Genomic DNA, 21944 nt, shown 5'->3' on the forward strand with positions numbered 1-21944 from the left:
GTCTTGCCCTCCTGAAGCTCTTCGCCGCAGCATTATCCATCTGAATTATCTTGTTCGTGGGCTTGTTTCCCGTCAGCCCCCGCTCTGGAGTCTCAGCTGCCCGAGGACAGGGACTCTGTCCTCTCTGTTGCTGTGGCCCTAGTTCCTGACATAGGAACTACTAGGTGTCTGGGTGAACGAGTAAATAAGCGGTACCAGCTGCACATCACTGTCGTGTGAGCGCACATGCAAGCAGCTCTAACTCACTCACATGGTCTCTCAGTGCACATTTCTTGAGCACCTACAAGGTGTCGCGCAGGCACTTTACATGCGCTGATCGCCTTTGATCCTTACAAAATCACATGAAATCAACATGCATCCCCATTGCACAGAGGAGGAGACTGAGGCTCTGTGAGGGTCAAGGACCTGTCCCAGGCCACGAAGCAAGTACGTGGCCGAGCTGAGATGTGAGCCAAGGTCGGCCTGGCCCCAGAGCCCTTCTGGCCAAGGGTTTGGCCTGCATCTCGCTTCCCAGGCCCCCTCCCCCAGGAAAGGCCCTGAACAGGTCTTTCCCCCTCCTACTCCCCCATGTTACAGGCCTGGTGATGTCGGCCATCACAGTGATCATCCTGGTGCTCTACTTCACCGTGGACACCTTCGTGGTCAACAAGAAGCCATGGCTACCCGAGTGCACGCCCGTCTATGTGCAGTACTTTGTCAAGTTCTTCATCATTGGTGTGACGGTGCTGGTGGTCGCCGTGCCTGAGGGGCTCCCTCTGGCTGTCACCATCTCGCTGGCCTACTCGGTGAAGGTGAGATAGAGGGGACCAGGTGGGTGCAGTTGGCTGCTGCCCCCAGCACGGGCTCTGTGGGGGCGGCCCACGGGGCAGGTGTGGGGCTGGGAGTCGAGCTAAGAACGAGGGAGGGGGCGTGGAGGAAGCTGGGAGAGAAGACGGATGCAGGAACCCAGAGTTCGCATGCCCTCAGGGAGGTCCAGGGCCTGTGGCTCAGTTGGTTGAACACTGGACTCTTGATATTGGCTCAGATCATGATCTCATGGTTCGTGGGGATCGAGCCCTGCATCAGGCTCTGCACTGATGGTGTGGATCCTGCTTGGGGTTCTCTCTCTGTCTCTTTCTCTCTTTGCCCCTCCCCTGCTTGCTCATACACTCACATGCAGGCATAATAAACTTTTTCTTAAAAAGCAGTTGAATGAAGAGGGCTAGGCCCAAGAAAGCTGGCTACGGAAACTTGGGTCTTGGGGGTGTTCCTAGTGCCCCCCCAGATGGCGGCGCCCCCCTGCCCCCTGCTTCCAGGCCGTGACCCTCCACTGAGCCTGAATGCTGGGCTGAGCCTCTCCATGGGCACTTCGAGCCTGGCTCACATTGCGGGCTCCTTCTCTTCCCTCGGCCCCCTGGTTTCCCCACCTCGCACTCCTGGTTTCCAGGGCCCCGATGCCAGGACGTGCCCGTGAGAACGGAGGCCCAGGCGTGCCTGTAAACAAGGCATTCGCTCCGGGACGTTGGCAAAGCTGCCAGAGGGCACGGCGAGCGTCAGTTTCCAAGCTGGAATTTGGACGGGGCTCACCGATGTAATTTCATACAGAAAAGAGATCTCCGGGCGGGTGCCAGAAAGTGGCAGCTCTGTGTAAAGGATACGGCCCTTATCGTCTCCTTGCTTTAGGGTTCTTGTAGAAACTCCATCCCACAAACCAGAGCCCAAACAGGTCACAACATGATGCTGCATGGGGGCCTGGCGCCCAGAAGTGGAGACTCCCACACAGCCATGAGTTGGGACCCCCGCGGACAACCCAGCTGAGCTCAGGGTATATCTTTGAAAGTCACACAGGGTTAGTTTGGAGGAATTACCTACCGACAGCGTTAGGCCTCTGCACCGTCTACAGTTTGAATCTCTGGCACCTGGTGCCTTCAGCTGTCTTAGGTAGTGTTACCTATACAGTCACTTGATAAACTCAGTACAGCACCCCAACCCAGGAGGGGCGAACTGTCCCCTCTCCAAGCCTGGCCTGCCCCCCTGGGAGCCACCGTCAAAACACTAGACATGACACTTAGATCAGCGCTGACCAATAGAGATGTCATATGAGCGTATGTGTGATTTTAAATTCCCTTGGAGTCACTTTGAAAGGAAAGAGTAAAAAGAAACAAGTGACATTAATTAATAATATAATTTACCTTACCTCATACGTCCAAATTATTATCAATCCCACATGTAATCAATCTAAAAATCACTGGTGAGATATTTTACATGTCTTTTTTTCATAAGTCTTCAAAATCCGACATGTATTTCACACGCGCCACACATTTCTCATCAGACCAGCCACATCTACAGTGTTCCGTAGCCACCTGCATATTCCTGAGCCCGACAGACGAACCCTCTTCCGAGACTATAGATGGGCAGAGGCCCAATAGAATGGTCCAGGCTGTGAGGTTAAACAGAGCTGGGCTCCTGTCCCAACTTTAACCCTCATTAGGTGCGTGATCCTGGTCAGATCACTTGGCCGTGGCTTTTTCAAATTGCCACAATGGATGACAATAATCCTCGTTGTAAAATCAGACCAGAAAGTGCAGAAGAACTTTGCAGACGGTAAGTCTGTAAGTTGATCGTCCAGTCAGCAAACATTAAGCATTATGAGTATCACAGGTTATAAGAGAAAATGGCAACAGCATGGAACTCTACCAACACCCATTTTGTAGGAACGTGAACTAGTATTACAATTATCCTCCTTGAACTTTTTCCCTTTCTAAAAAGAGCGATGAGGAGCAAGAAAAAAGGAAATCGGCTTCCTAGGAGCAGGCTAGCGCTATGCCTGATTCAGCCTCTGGCAACTTCTCATGTCCCTCCTTGCCAGATAGGGCCCCCGTGTCGGGAGAGCCTGCCTTAAGAGCGACAGTTCCTGGAGAATGACTTTATTTGCATGACTTGCTTGGGAACCTGAAAGAAGCTAGGAGTGGAGCTGAAAAGACAGGAAGATGAATACCAGAAAATTAATAATAATACATATGGTAGGATTTCATCTTTGTTGTAAGTTTGAAAAGAAAAGATGTTGATACCTAAGCTGTATCAGTTCTGGGTGATGGCATTATGGCTGATTTTTCTTGTCTGTGTATCTATATTGAAAAGAAATTCGTGATTTTTATTATACAAGTTATAATATGTATGCCATGCAGAAAATGGAATCTATAGTTTTTTTTATGGTGTTTTTTTTTCCTGAGAGAGAGAGAGAGAGACAGCGTGAGCAGGGGAGGGTCAGAGAGAGAGGGAGACGCAGAATCTGAAGCAGGCTCCAGGCTCTGAGCTGTCAGCACAGAGCCCGACACGGGGCTTGAACCCACAAGCCGTGAGATCATGACCTGAGCCAAAGTCGGACACTTAACCGACTGAGCCACCTAGGCTCCCCTATAGATTTTGTTTTTAAGAATCTGTAGATTTTTTGGGGCACCTGGGTGGCTCAGTCGGTTAAGTGTCCGACTTCGGCTCAGGTTATGATCTATGGAATTTTTTTTTTTTAGAATCTGTAGATTTTTAGGGGCACCTGGGTGACTCAGTCAGTTAAGCGTCCGACTTCAGCTCAGGTCATGATCTCGCGGTTCATGGGTTCAAGCCCTGCATCAGGCTCTGTGCTGACGGCTCAGAGCCTAGAGCCTGCTTTAGATTCTGTATCTCCCTTCATCTCTACCCCTCCCTTGCTCGCGCTCTCTCTGTCTCTCTCTCTCTCAAAAATGAATAAACATTAAAAAAAACATTTAAAGAAGAATCTATAAATGTTTAAAAGAAGGCAATAAAAATCTATAACTCTACCACCCAGAAATAATGACATTAATATTTTGATATTTTTCCAGATGCCATCCTATGTCTATAAACACACATATCCAACCTAAATTTATTTATTTTTGGAGGAACCAAATGAAAACCAGGCACCAGTAAAAGAAAGACGGTGTATTTGAAAAGTACTCATAGATAAGGAATGGTTCTTTCTGTTAGGGTGTAAGAGAAAACCATCTGAGGTAATCAGAAAGGACCCAACCTTAATTTATATCCTTTTTCCCTTATTTTTTTCCATAAGGAATACAGATTATCTCCATAATTCAAATTAATAAATTCAATTCATTAAGTCTTTTAAATGGTTCAAACCAAAGCGAAGGAAAAGGCCGTGCCACACACAAGGAGCTCAGATGTCAAGGTTGCAGTGAACGCCCTTTGCATTTGTGGGAAGGAAAGAGCAATGGGCAGAGGCCCGTTTACTGCCTGTTTCCATCGTGCCCCGCACCCTGGCCCCCCAGCTCCCTCTGCTCACTGTCGCCCTCCCCCTCACCCTCTTCCCCCAGAAAATGATGAAAGACAACAACCTGGTACGCCACCTGGATGCCTGTGAGACCATGGGCAATGCCACCGCCATCTGCTCGGACAAGACGGGCACGCTGACCACCAACCGCATGACGGTCGTGCAGGCTTACGTCGGCGACGTCCACTACAAGGAGATCCCCGACCCCAGCTCCATCAACGCCAAGACCATGGAGCTGCTCGTCAACGCCATTGCCATCAACAGCGCCTACACCACCAAGATTCTGGTGAGTGGTGCGGCCTCCTCTGGGGGGGGGCGACGTCCGTGGGCCGAAGTGCAAGTACCGGGCAGATGGAGCGACGTGACTCGTATTCTTGAATCCTGTTGGTGTCTTTGGGGACAGTCATGGAGTAAGCCACTTGCTTCTCTTTGATTTAACAATGGTGTTTACACGATGGAAAAATAGTGCTTTAATGGTGTCTCTTAGATCCCATTTTGTAATTGTCCCCCTTACAAAAAAAAATCCACACTTTTTATTAGCAGGCTTTCGCTACGTAACTACAATAGGCTCCCCTTATCTGTAGTTCTAGCTACCTGCAGTCAGCCTCAGTCCCGTAGCAGATAACTCTCTGCTCACGAGACGTCAGAAGGTCAATAGCAGCCTAATGCTCGGTCGCTTACCTGTATCATTCATCTCACTGCATCCCAGCACGTAGGCACTCTACCATCTCCATCTTCACAAGAGGGGTGAGTACAAAACAAGATACTTAGAGAGAGAGAGAGAGAGAGAGAGAGAGAGATGCCATCCACATAACTTATTACAGCATGTGGCATAACTGTTCTATTTTATTATCAGTTATTCATCAAGTGTTAATCTCTTACTGTGCCTGATGTGTAAGTTGAACTTGATCATGGATATGTACGTTGAGGAAAAAAATCATAGTATACACAGGGTTTGGTACTATCCGCAGCTCTGGGCATCCACCCGAGGTCTTAGAACGTGTCCCCCGAGAATAAGTTGGGGGGCTGCTGTACTCTAAAACTTAGCGGGTCAAAATCGAACTGTGTATTTAGCTCTCGATTGTGAGTCGGCACTTCAGGCTGGGCTCAGCGGGGCAGAACTTCTGCTCTCAGCGGGACTCCCTCACACGCCTGCCTCTGCGGTGGCCCAGGGGACAGCCCTGCTCATCTCAGCAGCACCGCAGGCTGGTCTAGGATGGCCCCAGTGGGGACGGTTCTTCTCAGCCGTGTGTGCTCCCGCCTCCCCCAGCAGACTGGCCTGGGCTAGTCCACGGTCATTTTGTCACATCCTATGGCCAACACAAGCCAAGAGTCTTGCCCAGACTCGAGGAACAGGGAGGTGGACTCCACCTCTTGCCAGGAGGAACTCCCAAGTCACATTGCAAAGGGCATGGATTTCGAGAGGAGCTAATTGTGGCCATTCTCACCATCTACCACCGACGACGACATTGTTAGCACCTGCTATGATACAGCAGCATCGCAAGCTTTGATAGGAAAGACTGTCATTTTCCGGTCTCAGCCAAGCTGCATAGACTCCTCACGCTGTAATCCCTATTTGGTTTCAAAGCGCATTTTTGTAACTAACCAGCATTTGGCTAAAGAGAAGCACAGAACTGTCCGTCCAGAGGTCAGTCAGCCCCCAGATGCGTAGGGCATTTCTGCAGTGTGAGCATCTGGGTGAGCGGCTGGGCTTTTTTGCTTACCCTCCAAATGTGCACTAACCGTGACCTCTCTCCCTTCTGCCCCAGAGCAGGCTCGAGGCATCACGATCAGTTTGGGATGTGGGAGCCGCCAGCAGCGTTATCCAAATGGGGAGGAGAGTGTGACTCAGCAGCAGCGAGGGGCTGAGGACTGATGGCAGAAGGGGGAGGGGGTAACTTCTGCCTCCAGACACCGGCGCTGCAAGAGCTACCCCTGTCCAGGGCTGAGCGGCCGCCCGCATCACATCACCCTAGAGCTGCAGGCTGAGGGAGGCACACGGAGGAAAGGAGAAAGTAGATGGGGAGGACGCAGGCAGATGGGCGATAGAGAACCCGGTGGGTGATGCCAGAAATGACCGTGCTTTGTCTTCTTCGCACCCCCACCCCCAACCCAGCTCCAAAGTGGGAATCAAGGGAGATCAGCAATCTTTTATTCTGTTCCCCTGGCCTTCGTACAATCGTACAATCACGAGATGCTGTTCATGATCTTGTCCTGCAAATGTGGCCAAGAGGGGAGCAGAGCAATTCCCAGAGCAGGCACCGGGCGATGGGGCGGCCGCGTGGGCAGAGCCCTGCGAGGTGCGCTTGGATTGATATGTAGGTTACACAACCACCGTAAAAAGGAGCTCTGAGGTCCACCAGGAAGGCTGACGAAACATCTCAGCTAGGCGGTGTTTCATAGCACTGGCCGCAAAGCTCAATTCTCATTTCCCAATGCTGATTGTGTCTAGGTGGCCTAAAGGACAGCGGCCAGTCAGTCTGCCCAGGAAGTGTAGCTGCTGAGACTAGAGAGAGACCAGGGACCCCAGAACTGGGATCTTTGATTTGTCCCCTGATGTGCCTTGAACCCCGGCATCCTCGGACCCCTGTGCCTCTCTTTCTGGGTCTTTTCCGAAAGACCCCTGGCCACCCGGTTCTCCTTGCTGGGGCCTGATGGCCGTTGGTGTAGAAGGGACAGCAGAGTCCCCGGTATGGCAAGGGTAGTGGTGAAGGCTCATGCTCTGGAGCCAGGCAGCCTGGGTTCAGATCCCTCTCTAGCTATGTGAATGTAAACAAGTTACTTACCCTCTCGGTGCCTCAGTTTCCTGGGGGAAACCATAGGATTATTGTGAGGATGAAATGAGTTAGGAAGTGACAAGCGCTTGCCAGCACAATGCCTGGCTGGTCTTCAGCACTAAGTATGGTTAGTGTAGTCATGAAGTCACCCACTGAATAAAATCACCCGTTGAAAGGGGACTCCGTTTGCAGCAATACAGAGGCGAACCAGTAAACAGACAACAGAAGCATCAGGACTAGAGGGAGAGGGTCCTACCCATAGTCACATAGCCACTTATGGCAAAGCCATGTTATAGATACGCCGAAGCCACTCGAGAGTAGAGTGTCCAGACCAGGCTCTCGGTCACTGAAACCAATTCTGCAGCATCTTTAGTATAGGATGGTCTCAAAGAAGGAAGGCCCGGGGCCAGGCAGTCAGATTCAGATTCAGAGCTAGGGCCTGCCAGCCACAGGGGCCATAGGGTCCCTGAGGGACTGTCCTGCAGGCCCAGAGGAGTCCTGAGAAGAGTGAGGGGCTGCTCACTCCAGAGGAGACTTCCAGCCACCCTCTAAACCAGGCTGGGAGATCTAGACTATAGGACATCCTAAGCCACATGCAGCTTTGACGGGGAAATGAGCCCGGCCTGGGAAGATCGGACCTTGGACAGGGCTATATCTCCCCCTCCGTGAGGACAATTTCCTCCAGATTTTGTTGTGTCACGTAGGCTCTGGGCTCCTCGTGGGTCAGAAACACATGTATGTCACCATCTCTTGTCCCCAGGCATAGCTCTTGGGAAGTACTGGGTGGGTGGGGTGACACAAGTGAATTGATTGGTGAATAGATGTATAGATATGTGATCAATGAGATGAGGACTAGGTAGGGAGCAGGATGGATGGATGGGTGGGGGATGGATGGGTGGGTAGATGAGTGGATGGGTGGATGGGTGGATAAATATGTGGGCAGTGGATGGGTGAATGTGAATTAATAAGATGCTCAGGACAGGACTATCTCTGTGTTCTACTTTCCTGCTCTTGTGGCAGCAAGAGGTCGGGGCTGGTCCCATCTCTGTCCCCTGGCCAATAGCAGTGCTCTCTGGCTTCCTCCAGCATACTGAGCTGATCTCCTCTGCAGCTGCCCCCCGCCCTCTAGTCTACATTGATCTGAAGACCTCCCCATTAGCTAGCACCTTTCATTCTTAAAAAAACAAGAACAAGAAAAAGCCTACTTGAGTATTTGCAAGGATACGATGTGTGGATGTCATCTACATGGATTCTCAGACCTTAGAGACGCCCCCTCACTTTATCTGAGGCCCAGAAATAGAAAGGGACTTGTGCCAAGTCACCCTGTGGACTATTAAAGCTGGAATCCAGACGTCTGGACACCCGGTGCAAGAAGCAATGAGGTTTGGCGCTGAAGGCCACCAAACCGAGGTTCACACCTCAGCTCCAGCACTTACCACCTGTGTGACCCTGACCAAGGTACCTGACCTTTTGAGCTTCCATTTTCCACTCTTGCAGGTCCACAAAGTGAGTATGTAATTCATCATAATTGCCAGCATTCACTGAGCCAAGCTCGATGCTGAGCACTGACCCCATTCTGCCTTGTATGGCATCCCCAGGAAGTCGGTGATGTCACATCTCTAATTCAGATGACACCCTGAAGCTGGGAGAAGTTAAACATCATGCCGGGTGGTCCAGAGCAGATAAGAGGCTGAGTCAGGATTAGGACCCGGGTCTGTCCCACCCGGAGCCTGCCTGCGCAGCTCACCATCCCTTCCCACCCATCTCACGCAGCTGCACATTTGCCTTCAGGCAGCTTCAGAGCTACTGTGAAGATGAGATGAGAAAACCGACATGGGGCTCCCAGCTACGTAGCAGTGCTCAGTCCACATTCGTTGTTACTCTTACTACTTCTGTTGTTATTTCTGAGCCTCTTCCTCTGTCATTTCTCTTACCAGCCACTATCTCACTTGACCCTCCACCTCCCTTCCAGGGGACGAAGGCACATATGACCCCTCCCATCTTGCAGCTAAAAACACTGAGCTGCAGAGACATCAAGTAACCTGCCCAAGGGGCAGAGTTGGGCCCAGAAAATTCTGGAGGAGTTTACGGAGGGGGCAAGGACATTTTGGGCAGGGACACAGCCCTGCAAAGGCCCAGAGACCTGAAGATGCATGGCTCACTCAGGTGATCTGTGGCCTGTGCATTTCTCTGGGGCTAGAATGATGAGAATCGAGGCTGGGGGGGGGGGGGGCAGGGGGGGGGGACAGCTAGGTGGCATCAGATAAGCCCTCAAAAGGACGCTGCTCATGGTGCTCAGAAAAACCAGCCCAGGCAGAGGTGGAGACTTGTGTGAGGGGCAGGGAGGCCAGGAAACGTGGCCTAGAAGGGCCCTCCCAGCTGGCCAGCCTCACCCCCATAGCCCCATCCCTTCTGAGGATGGCAGAGCTTGCTTCGTTCCCGTCTCATTTCTAATCATCAGGAACTAAACTTGCCCTCTGAGAGAAGCTATGTGACTCATCCTTTGGTGAGAAGTTGCCTCCCTGCCTCAGAAATCCTGGGGCAGCCTCACATCTCCTTTGTTGCCTCTGACTCTTTGAACATCAGGACTTCTCCTAGCTTCCCGCCATCATCCTGCAGCTTCTCAGAACCACAGCTGAGTTTTCAGATAGAAATGCCTCCTTCCTCAGACTTCGGAGGCCTTGTGCTTTCTCGGGAGAACATTCTCCTTTGCCAACCGTGTGTGCTCTGTGTGCCGAGACCATCAAGCAGACCTTAACTTTATATTTTATGAGACCGCTTTGAAAGTAGGTTGACGGTGCAGTTAACATCTGAATTATGAAGGTGAGGATGGGGGCTTGTGGAGCTGAATTGTCGGAAGCTTATGGCATATTTCTGAAAACACAAACTGTTGAGAGAAAAACAAATCTCCCTGGAGCCCCAGAAGCGTTCTGGAGGAAAGAGGAGGAGGGGTTTTCCTGGCAGGATAGTTTTCCAGAATGAATAAGCCAAACGTCACCTACGTAGAAACCCCAGGTCCTCAGCTTACCCCATTCCTGAGCTCAAGTAGCTGAGATGCCCCCTCACCCCAGAGAGTCCCAGGAAGGAAAGCAGAAAGGAGCTGCTGAGCTGTATTTCCCATAAATCTTAGAACCTGGGCACTTAGAGAGGGGGAGGGGGACTCCAGGAGGCAGAGAGCAAACCCTTGAACTCAGATCTCCTGGCTCCAAAGCCAGGACTCAACTGAATATTCCAGTGACCCTCAGGGTCCCCAAGTCAAGCCACATGCTGGCTCTGGCCAAGCTAGGCATGCTTGTGTGGAAGACTCTGGAGGTGACTTTGCAGGGCATTAAGATGGAGACGTGGAGGGGGCTGTGGTTCTGGGATGTGAAACGGCAGGGGCCTGCGTGCGGAATTCGACACCCAGTTTGGTTGTTTTCGTTTTGCGTTTTTGTAACCACTGTCTTTGGGAGGAAAGTTCAAAGCAAATAACTGTACCTGAGGAATTTGGATTTTTAACAGAGTTATTATTCCTTGTATCACACGCTGTTACCCTACATGTGTGCATGTACACACACACATACACACACACTCACACAACACTCACACGAACACACACACCCACACACATATATACCACACAACTTACACCACAGACACACACACACACGCACTTGCACACCACGCACACACTCCACACACCTACGACTGCACACGCACCACACCTCAACTATACACACCATGCACGTACACTGTGCTTGCACACTGCACACCCCATACACACACGCGCAACTGCGCTCACACGCCATGCACAATCACACCGCACACACACACTGCCTGGGAAGATCTCCAAGGACCTTGCTTTCCAGGAGTCTGTCTCCCCGCGGATGGCAGCCCGTCTCGGTCTGTTGTCCTGGACGCTCACACCGACCCGGCTTCCCAGCCTCCAGGGCACACCCCGCGGCCCTGTGCCTCATGTCCCTCAGGAGGCCCAGCACCTGGAAGCTCCTGGGGAGGCCGGCCTTTAGATGACAGTTCTGGAGGCCGGAGCTCCACCCCATCCGGCCCCCCCATTGGCAGCGCCCTGGACACACAAGCATGGAGTTATCCATGTATTCATTCCCCAGGTATTTACTGAGGACCCCACAGCAGGAAGCAAACGTAAGCAAGACAGACACATCCCCCATCATCCCCTTGGATTCCAGGTCCGTCACCAACCAGCGCGTAGCTAACTGAAGATCTGCAGTGGAGACAGGCAGGGCTGCGGGGGGAACGTGGGCTGTGGGCTCAGAGCCGAAACACTGGGGTCAAATCCTGTGGGGGCCGCTTAGTAGCAGTGGGACTTGCCTTGCGGGCACCGCTGTGAAACGGGGATGCTGGTAGCCGGCCTCCCAGGGACGTGGGCGTGGACGACCAGATCGTGCATGTGACAAGCCCGTTAGTGACGGGGCAGAGTCGGCATCCACACAGGGGCCACTGACACTGCTGTTGCCTGCGCTGGGGTCCACCTGGGCATCAGGGAGGCTCCCCGCCTATCCTTGAGGGGTGAGGAGGAGCGGGCCAGGCCACCGGAGATAGCCGCTCGGCACAAAGTTGTTCTCTAACACGCTCCTAATCCTCAGGCTGTAGATGCTACAGTTTACTATGCTATGGTTGTTGGGTTACTTGGGGGGACTTTTTAGAGGCGTTTTAGTGGTAAAATACATGCGACGTCGAATGAATCATCTTAATTGTTTTTCGGCGCACAGTCCAGCAGCATTAAGTACACCACCATGCACCCCAGACTTTGCATCTTCCCAGACTGGTGCCCCGCCCCCATCAAACGTGGACTCCCGCTTCCCCCCACAACCAGCCCCCGGCACCCACCATCCTTCTTTCCGTTTCAATGAATCTAACTCTTCTAGGCAGGTACCTCGTACAGGTGGAATTATATAGGGTCCGTCCTTTTGTGAGTGGCTCTTTTCACTTATAGTGTCCTCAGGGTTTCTGCGTGTTGTCCCACGTGTCAGAATTTCCTCCCCCTTTAGGGCTGGATGACACTGCCTTGCACGGATAGACCCCACTTTGTTTATCCGTTCATTGGTTGAGAGGCACTGGGATCGCTCCCACGTCTTGGCTCTTGTGAGTGATGCCGCTGTGAGCATGGATACACAGATATCTTTTCTGGTTCCCGCTTCCGATTCTTTTGGGTGTATACCCAGAAGTGCAATGCTGGATTGTGTGGCTATTCCATCGTTTCATTTCTCGACGATCCGCTGGCCTGTTTTTTCACGGCGGCAACACCATGTTCCCTTCCCACCCACAGTGCACAGGGTTGCGATTTCTTCACACCCTCACCAACGGTTGTTGTTTTCTGTTTTGTTTTTTTACAATAGCCATCCTAATGAGTGAGAGGTGGTACACGCCAGCGATGCTGTTTTCATCTCATTTGTGCAGATGTTATTTATAACTTGGAGCTCTTTAAGTCATTATTCCTTGCTCTATTTAAACCCCCCCCCCCCCGCCCCAGCATCCCAAAACAGGGACATGAATTCTCCTCTCAAAATTATGCCTTGTGGCTACACCCAGCATTCCCAAAGGGCTCAGGACTACATAGGGAAATGTGCTGGATGAAGCTCTTGCACTGGGAGCCAGGGGGCTTGGGGTCAACCCTAGGCCTGCCCCTCTGAGGTCTGCGACCATGAGCCAGCCACTCCCCCCCTGGGCTTCTTACTTCCGGTCCATTAAAATGGAAACAATACTGATGCCTTAACTCCCTTACAGAATCGGAGCCCTGGAGATAAAAAGGCTCTTGGAAAGTCTACAGCAATAGCAAAACCTCTGAGTTTGTCAAGAAAAAAAAAAAAAAAGTCAAAAGAAAAAAGGGATGGGCCCCTGCTTCTTAGCAATGCACGTAGGCGATCTGGGAGCTCAAGTTCGTGGAAACAAATTGAATTACGTAGGAGGCAGCTCTGCCATTTGCAACCATGGATTGTTTGAAATCCTTTTAGAGGAAAATTAAAATATCTCACAGAGGGTAATAAAATGCCGGGTACTTTGAAGGCATAACTGCTCAGCTCTCTTGGGCAAAGAAATAATTAGGCATTTTTATTTAAGCCCTCCGAGCCGTCATTTTCTTTCATTGTCGGAGAGGGGAGAAAAACTGGTGTGGAAAATACATAAAAACTCTGGAAATTACCAGAAGATTAATCATGAAAATGTAGAAAACATTCAAAGTAAGTAAATGTGTAATTTTTAAAGCACAACGTAACACCGTACAACTGCAAACATCAGAAGTGGGAAGCCATACTAAGGGTGCCTTTGTTTCCAGATCAAGTCCCACCAAAGAGCCCGGGAGTGGGGAGCCTTCCCAGGCTTGTGGTGCTGGAAACATAGTTCTGCTTGACAAGGGGGGGGTGGGGGGGGGTAGGGTGTCTTGTGCCTTTGCCCTGTTGCACCAGACCTCACCATGATCCACTTGAAGGAAAGGCTGGAAAACGGTGGATTTTTCTCTCAGCTAGAGATCACCTGCTCTAGTCTCTCCATTTTACAGGTGGAGAAACTGGGGACAAGAGCTTAAGGTTCTGTCCTTCCTATGAATCCCTAAGTCTCAAGGCCAGCGCATTATAAATGTCAGTGACCCCACAGCGCTTGGGTGGGGTCCCTGGGCCTGAGCCCTAATTGTGGAAGAGGGACTTGGCCAGGATTACGTCCAGTCGCCATCCTGTTCCCTGCACAGCTGGTCCATGCCAGCGTCTGCCAGCCCCCACCTTCTGCCTGCCTGGGAAGCTCTTTGCAGCAGTATGACAGGGGGCTGAGGCTGAAGATGCAGAGTTCCTGGACAAGGCTGGCCTGAGACCCATGCAAAGCCGGTAATTGGGCGGGGGGGGGGGGGGGGGGGGGGGGGGGGGGGGGGGGGGGGGGGGGGGGGGGGGGGGGGGGGGGGGGGGGTGCGCTCAGGCAAGTTCGTGGGTAGGTGTTCCTCTTCTAAATCTCTCTAGGGTTTCGGTTTATCTGTGGTGCCTTTTACCACTCCCATAGCTACCTCTACCTGAGATGCTGTGCAGCAATTTTATGCAAGGATTTGAGCAGTGCACGCACGTGGGTGTGGGTACAGGTGGGGTGTGAGTTCACCTCCCACAGCCTCCGGCTGATCCCGCCATTGGCCCCCACGGAGGTGTCTTGTTTTTTCCTGTTAACCTGTGCCTCTCCCACCATTCTGACCCACACGGAGCCATCCCCCCGACAATGAGTGAGTGCCCACTGTATGCTGGGCTTTATGCTGGTCCTGAGAACCCTGCAGGGAAAGGAATATGGTAACTCATTTACTCAGGGGGAGACAGACCCATGAAGCAATCGTCAAAGACACTGAGATATTTGAGCTGGATCTTAAAAAGCAAGGAACGGCAGGGGGAGGGGGGCGCCTGGGTGGCTCAATTGGTTAAGCGTCCGACTTCAGCTCAGGTCATGATCTCAAGGTTCATGAGTTTGAGCCCTGCATCAAAACTCATGCTTTGGATTGGGATTCCCTGTCTCTCACTGTCCCCCACTTGTCTCACCTCCCTCTCTCTCTCTCTTTCTCTCTCTCAAAATAAATAAATAAACTTTAAAGGGGGGGCTGCATGGAGGAGTATGCCTTGCAAGGAAGGGGGCAGGAACAGCAGATGCAAAGGCACAGGGGCACGGATGGAACAGCTCATGTTCAGGCGGCCACACAAAGAAGTGAGAAGTGCAGGGGAGAGGGAGTCGATGATTTCACTGAGACCTGGGGTGGGGGGGTGGTGTTCATGCAGCCCGCCACCAGGCAGGGGGCCAGCACGTCCACAGCACTGAAGGGTGTGCGCCAAATCAGCGAGGAGAAGGACGGGACCCGGAGAATGGAAAAGTAAACTGTGGCTTCATCATAGAATGGAAACGATAGAGCAGTAAAAAGGAACAAACTAGCACCATACACACAGGTGCCTCTCGAAATGCAATACATGAGTAACACGTTTTAGAAGAATGTGTACAGTCTCCTTACATGGAGCTTTGAGCATGCAGAGCAGCACCACACATGCACGCATACATGCAGGAGGTGAAGCTACGTGTAACTGATCATTTTGACTTACAATAGCAGCTCCACTTGGCTGAACCTAAACGTGAGATCACAAGGGACAGTTTATCCATAGCATGGAATGCTACTCACCAATGAAAAGAGACAAGCTATTGGGGCACCTCGGTGGCTCATCTGTTAAGCATCTGACTTCGGCTCAGGTCATGATCTCACGGCTCATGAGTTTGAGCCTCGCATCGGGCTCTGTGCTGACAGCTCAGAGCCGGGAGCCTGCTTAGGATTCTGTGTCTCCCTCCCTCTCTGCCTTTCTCTCTTTCTCTTAAACAAACATTGAAATTAAAAAAAAAAAAAAGGGGGGGGTGGTGGGACAAGCTATTGACACATACAATAACTTGCCCGGACCTCGAGGAGATTATGCTGAGTGAAAAGAAGCCAGTCTTCGAAGGTTTCACATACTGTATGGTTGCATTTATAGAACAGGCTTGAAATGACAAAATGATGAAGATAGAGAACAGGCAATGGCTGCCAAGGCTCAGGGAAGAGGAAGGAGGTGACTGCAGCTCTAAGGAGGGTGTGACCAGGATCAGATCCTTGTCATGCACTGTGTGTATCTTCATGTATCTTCATGGTGGCGGTCGTGGGAATACATGCTCAGTGCCGTTCGTTGCATAGAACTGAGCGCACACGCCCGAGTGCATGTAGAATCGGTGAAGCCTGAGCAAGGTGGGCCTGACTACATCCGCGTCAGTGTCTTGGCTGTGACATTGTACTGTAGTCCCACACAGGTGAGCGCTGGGGGGAACCGGATGAAGAGTGCGTGCCGTCTCTCTGTACTGTTTCTTATTGCATGTGAATCTAGAACTATCTCAAAATTTTAAAAAATTTTCAATAAGTAAATAATAAATAATAAAAATGTAGAACACACACAGGGTAATAATAATGCCACGTTTAAGATAGAGGACCTTTCAAGGGCGAGGGGAGGATTCTGCAGACAGGGAAGGATACATCTGTATCCGTCACGTTTTCCTTCTCAAAAAGGGAAAATCTGAAGCTAACTCCCTCAGGTTCTGCAAAGTTGAATGGTGGGTACACCAGTGTTTCTTTTATTATTCTCTGTCCTGCTTTTATGTTTGAAACAATTCATGATTTATATTTTTTTAAGTGTATTCATTTATTATTTCTGAGAGAGAGAGAGAGAGAGAGAGAGAGAGAGAGAGGGTGCACACAAGTAGGGGAGGGGCAGAGAGAGGAGGAGACACAGAATCCATGGCAGGCTCCAGGCCCTGAGCTGTCAGCACAGAGCCCGACGCGGGGCTCGAACTCTCGAAGGGTGAGATTACGACCTGACCTGAAGTCGAACACGTAACCGACTGAACCACCCAGGTGCCCTGAAAGAGTTCGTGACTTTTCAAACACGGATCTTGCTTAACTCCTTTCATCCAGAGCCAGATTGGGTGTTGGATGGAGAGGGCGGAGGGTGTGGGTGGTGGGAAGGCGGCACACCGGGCTCTCTGAGGAGGGGCGGGGGCGGGGGGGCTCAGCCCCAGGGCCTCAGAAGCAACCCCACGAGCCGCCCAGGCCTCTGTCTGTGCAGCCCCCGGAGAAGGAGGGTGCCCTGCCTCGGCAGGTGGGCAACAAGACGGAGTGCGGCCTGCTGGGCTTCGTGCTGGACCTGAAGCGGGACTACGAGCCCGTGCGCACCCAGATGCCAGAGGAGAAGCTGTACAAGGTATACACCTTCAACTCTGTGCGCAAGTCCATGAGCACCGTCATCAAGCTGCCGGACGAGAGCTTCCGCATGTACAGCAAGGGCGCTTCCGAGATCGTGCTCAAGAAGTAAGCCCGGCGTGGCTGGGGAGGGGTGTGGGGAGCCGGGGACCCCCGGGCCGTGCAGCACAGGCTTCCTCCAGCCTGGGCTTGAAGGGCCATCTGGCACCCAGAAGTGCAACACGCCGCAAGCAGGAGCACCTCCCAGGCCCCTTGCCCAGCGCTTTGTCCACTGTTCCCTCTTAAAAACGTCCACAGAGAGCCGTCCGCATCCTCCCCCACAGCACCGGACCATCAGGAAGGCCTCCCCATCGTCCCTGTGAAAGCTCCTTCATTTTCCTTCCTTTAGCACAGAGGCGGTTGACCCTAGTGATGCCCACTGTTAGCTAGTCTCCTCCGCCAGAGAGGAGCCTGGAGAACTAAGCAAGTCACTCCCCATCTCCGGAACTCAGTTTACCCACTCATCCCTCGAGGGGATTGGTCTATCCCCGTGGTCCCCAACCCTGGTCCAGGTTGGAATCACCCCAGGGAGCTTTAAAAAAAAAAAAAGAAAAAACCATTGATTCCTGAACTCACCCCAGACAAACTGAATTGGGGTGAACCTCTAGGGCTCACACATGGGTGTTTATTTATTCAGTGTTCCCCCAAACCATTCTAATGGGCAAGCGAGGTCCAGAACCGCTAAGTTTCCTGCCCTTCGAAAAACCATTTCAGCTGTGGAACTATTTTTTCGGATGAAACCTTGTGAATATAAAGCAGCTCAAAGTAGATGCGGTAATGGACCGGGGCAGATATTACAAGAAGGCTGCCCAATTTCTTTTTGGCCGGTCTTGATTTCATCCCTTCCCCAGGGCCCAGGGGCCTGGACCGGCCCTGAAGCATTATGGGAGATGTACCGGACGGCCGCTGGATGACCAGCCCCGGCCAGCTGGGCATCCCTGGGGAGGGGGAGGGGAGTTCGAGCTGGTCAGAGGGAGGAGCCTTGGGCCCTCGGCTGGACCTTACCCATCTACCCACATCTGCTCCCAGGTGCTGCAAGATCCTCAGCGTGGCGGGGGAGCCCCGGGTCTTCCGGCCCCGCGACAGGGATGAGATGGTGAAGAAGGTGATCGAGCCCATGGCCTGTGATGGCCTCCGCACCATCTGTGTGGCCTACCGCGACTTCCCCAGCAGCCCGGAGCCCGACTGGGACAACGAGAATGACATCCTCAACGACCTCACCTGCATCTGTGTGGTGGGCATCGAGGACCCCGTGCGGCCCGAGGTAAGTCCCCAGCCAGCAGGCTTGAGAGGCTGGGAATCCAGCCCGCAGGCAACCCGGCATAAGCTGCCTCACCTCTCGGAGCCTCAGTTTCCCTACAAGGACCGAGGAAGGCGATGTGATAAGTGCACCTAACGGAGCGCTCAGCTCCCAGAGGACTTCAGTCTCCTTTCGCTGCCTCTGCATCTGGCGGGAAGACAGAACTCGGTGCCGGGGACGTGCAGGGTTGGGGGCAGATGGACACGTGTGGTCAGACCGACCGCCCAGGCCAGAGAAGCGTGGGCTGCTGCCAATCTCCAGAACGTTCCTGTGGGCAAGCAGAGTGAACCTGCTCACCCTGGGGGCCCCAGAGGGCAGAGCCCAGCCCACGGGACAAGCACAGGAGGGGCCAGCCTCCACGTCCTCCGAGGAGTAACCCAGCTGCTGGGGCCGGGGTGGGGAGGGGGGTTCCCAGGCTGGCCCCAGCTGGGCCCAGATAGGCCTTGGCCGCGGAATTTGGTGACAGGGCCTCTCAGGGCCACCTTCCTCCAGTGAAGGCAACTCGCTGTCCCCCACTTGCCCTGACACCATCCCCTGGGGGTCTCTCGCTGTTCCCTGCTCCTCTTGGAGCCTCCGTTTCCCCCTCTTTCCAGTGAAACGGGGTAGACAGGGTGCTTGGCAAATTCCCAGCCCTAGCGTTCTAAGGTTCTATCTTCCAAAGACCAAGTGAACGTCACAGACATGGACTTTCAAGCTTAGGCAGCGGGGAGAGGCGTCACCAGGAGTGTGAGCTCAGGCATCAGACAGGCCTGGGATCCTGAGTCCCGGCATTACTGGCTGTGTGGCCTTGGGCCCGTTATGTAACCTCTCTGAGCCTCTGTTTCTTCATCTGTAGACTGGGGGTAATCATAGAGTTCTCCACACATACACCCCAGGGTACTATGAGGCATCAGATCATGTAGAGACACGCAACAGGCAGTGTCTGGCATGAGGTACGTGGCCCATAAATGTGGGTCTCCTTCTTTTACACCCCTGCCAGTGGATTCATAAGTCTGGATCCAGTGACGGGTAACAGCCCCTAACACAGAGCCCCGCCTCTGGAAGGTGCTCGATAAGTGTGGAATGAATGAGCGAGAATGAATGGGACTTGAACACCAATCTTCCAATGCTGTGCCCGGTGCTCTTTTCCCTCTCTCTCTCTCTCTCTCTGTCTCTCTCTCTCTCACACACACACCACAGGCCTCCTCACTCCCACCCAGAGCCTGAAAGCAGCCAAGGCGATGTGTGCCCCAGGTGCTTGGCACTGGAGCCCATAAGCAATTTCCTGCAAACTGTGTCTGTCCCTGAACAGAGAGGCCATTTATCAGCCTCCCCATGGGACGCCCCGTTACCAGCTGCTAATGGGTTCAGGCTTCCCGTGACATGTTACCCCCTCACGGGCAATGGAGACCAGTCTCTACATAGCAAACAAGGGCAGCCTGTGGCCCCCCGCCCCTCCCATCCCCAGAGCCCCCAGCTCCGCACCCCTCAGGTGTGGTGAAAAGCATCTCGGAGGGGGCGTGGAAAGCAGTATCAGACACGTATCTTTTTGGTCATAACCCACAAAAACTAAGAAATGTATTTTATATTGTGACTCAGTAAACACAGAGACTTGACCGAAATAATCTCACAAAGTACTGCGATGCTCTCATAAGGATTTTCTATTCTCTTCTATTTCTTTCTTTCTTTTTTTTTTTAACACTAGTCACCTCCCTCAGAACTGATTTCACAGCCCACTAAAGGGGCATGATTTCAGGCTTGTGCTGCTGCTGATCTAGTCCAAATGCCTCCCCGCATCCCCACTGCGCAGGCAGAAACACTAAGGCCAAGCAGGGCAGTGATGTTCCCCAAGCCTTGCTGCAAAGGGCCGAGCAAATCCAGATTAAAACGGGTGTTCTGCCTTCGGGCCCCAGGCCCTTCTCCAGGGTGCCGCGGAAGTGAAAGGCAAGGGGCTCTAAGTCAGCAGGGAGGTGGGACAGAGAGGGGCTCAGCTGCGTCCCTGGCATTTTCCCTCAGCGTGATCATCCGGCCAGGCGGGCTTCAGTCACAGACTCTGGGAAGGGACGGCTGTCCCATCCAGCAGCCCTGTCACCCCGGAGGTCCCTACATCGGAGAAAGGGGGCCTGGATCCAAGCCCCAAGTCTGTCAATAACTAGCCGCTCTCCCGCTCTGTGCCTCAGTCTCCTCATCTATAAAATGGGAGGTTGGCCCAGATGCCCCTCAGGTCCCTGCCAGGTTCCAACACTCGGAGCCAGCTGACTGGAAGCTTACCCTGACGCCTTTCTCTGCTTCCGTCAGGTTAGTGCTTCCTTGTTGGTGACCCTCTCTCCCCCCTGGATGCCCCCCCCCCCGGGATGTAGATTTAGAGGCTGTAAGCTGTGGTGGGAGCAGTGACTTACTAGAGCGACACCGCAGAGTCCAGGGACGCGGGTTCTAATCGTGCTCCTGCCACTCCCTCCCAGGGTGCATCGCTTCCCTGCGCCTCAGTTTCCCCATCTGAACAATGAGAGAGTAGGCCATTCCCAAGGGAGGGACACACAGCAGGTTGCTGGTGGCGCTGCATAAGAGTATAAAAGCTCAGGGGTGCCTGGGTGGCTCAGTCGGGCTCAGGTCATGATCTCACGGTTCCTGGGTTCGAGCCCCGCATCGGGCTCTGTGCTGACAGCTCAGAGCCTGGAGCCTGCTTCCGATTCTGTGTCTCCCCCTCTCTCTGCCCCTCCCCTGCTCGTGCCGTCTCTCTCTCTCTTTCTCAGAAATTTAAAAAAAAAAAAAAAAAAGTATGAAAGCTCTGACCTGTGGATTCAGCATCTCCCAGTGGGGGTGGGGATGGCTTTTGATCTATTTGGGTTTTAGGTCGGGTAAGTGATACATGTGGAGCCAAATTCAAAGGGTGCAATAGCATAAACAGGGTGAAGTCGCCTCCCATGCCACGCCCAGTCCCCCGGTCTCCGCCTCACAGGCAGCCACCATCACCAGTTTCTTGGATGACCTTAGGGGAGGTGTCTCTTGCCTACGGTTTTTGGCAAGCCCTCCCAGGCCACCGTGAGGCTGGCCGGAGCGGAACTTGGCTTGGACCACCTCTAAGGACGTACCAACCTTTTCAGATTTGTTTGGCGGCTGGCCCTGGAACACAAATGCTGCCTCCCTCAGTTTCCCCATCTGTCAGGGGGACAGATCACGTTGCCTTCCTCCCTCAGGAAGAGAGAAGACAGAACAGATCAATACAGGCTTACGCATCAGCCCCCAGACAACATAAGATGCTACCTTGGGTCCTCTTTCCGAGGCTGATTGAAGCCGCTACAGATAAGCCCGTCAGAAGAGCAGCAGTCTGGGATTTGCCGGGTTGTCCGGGGGTGTTTGGAGCCCTTAGAGTCACAGGCGACGGGTGTCACCCGAAACAACAGATGTTTAAAAGCCTTTATTTAATGAAAACAGGAAGCGCCCATTTCCTGGCTGTTTTTCCTCAGTGAGAAAAATCTTGGATAATTTTAGCAAAAGAAGGGATTTTTTTTTTTTTTTAATTTTACAGCTACTTTATCTATGTGGAAAGTGTATTTCAACCAGACTGGTGCCCCAGTGGCTTCAGCCTTAATCATCTCCGGGTCCTCAGTGTCCAGAACAGTTCAGTAGCTATTTGTCAAACAAATGAATGAGTAATACAAGGAAATACTGACACGGCTTAAGGAGGCACCCCGTCGGGTGGGAGGAACCCAGAGTGGCTTTCTGAGGAGGAGGCATTTCACCTGAAGGAGGAGAGATTTCTGACACACAGATTAAGGGAGACAGGGTGTTCCAGGCAGAGGAGACCACGTGGGCAGACGCAGAGAG

At 52.7% G+C, this 21944-nt stretch overlaps 1 protein-coding gene across 4 annotated transcripts in view; it reads left to right on the forward strand.

Moving 5' to 3' along the window:
• Nucleotides 1-21944, forward strand: part of ATP2B2 (ATPase plasma membrane Ca2+ transporting 2) — a 112299-nt gene that overhangs the window by 61548 nt on the left and 28807 nt on the right. For all 4 annotated transcript variants that reach the window (XM_039231385.1, XM_039231384.1, XM_039231381.1 and 1 more), the window contains 4 exons: nucleotides 577-791; nucleotides 4326-4568; nucleotides 16665-16906; nucleotides 17867-18101. In XM_039231385.1, the coding sequence (XP_039087316.1) occupies nucleotides 577-791; nucleotides 4326-4568; nucleotides 16665-16906; nucleotides 17867-18101 (935 nt within the window). The remainder of the gene's footprint in view (nucleotides 1-576; nucleotides 792-4325; nucleotides 4569-16664; nucleotides 16907-17866; nucleotides 18102-21944) is intronic.

The sequence above is a fragment of the Hyaena hyaena genome, unplaced genomic scaffold (genome assembly GCF_003009895.1).
Source record: "Hyaena hyaena isolate Hyena2069 unplaced genomic scaffold, ASM300989v1 scaffold_56, whole genome shotgun sequence".
In the NCBI taxonomy this organism is placed as follows: Eukaryota; Metazoa; Chordata; class Mammalia; order Carnivora; family Hyaenidae; genus Hyaena; species Hyaena hyaena.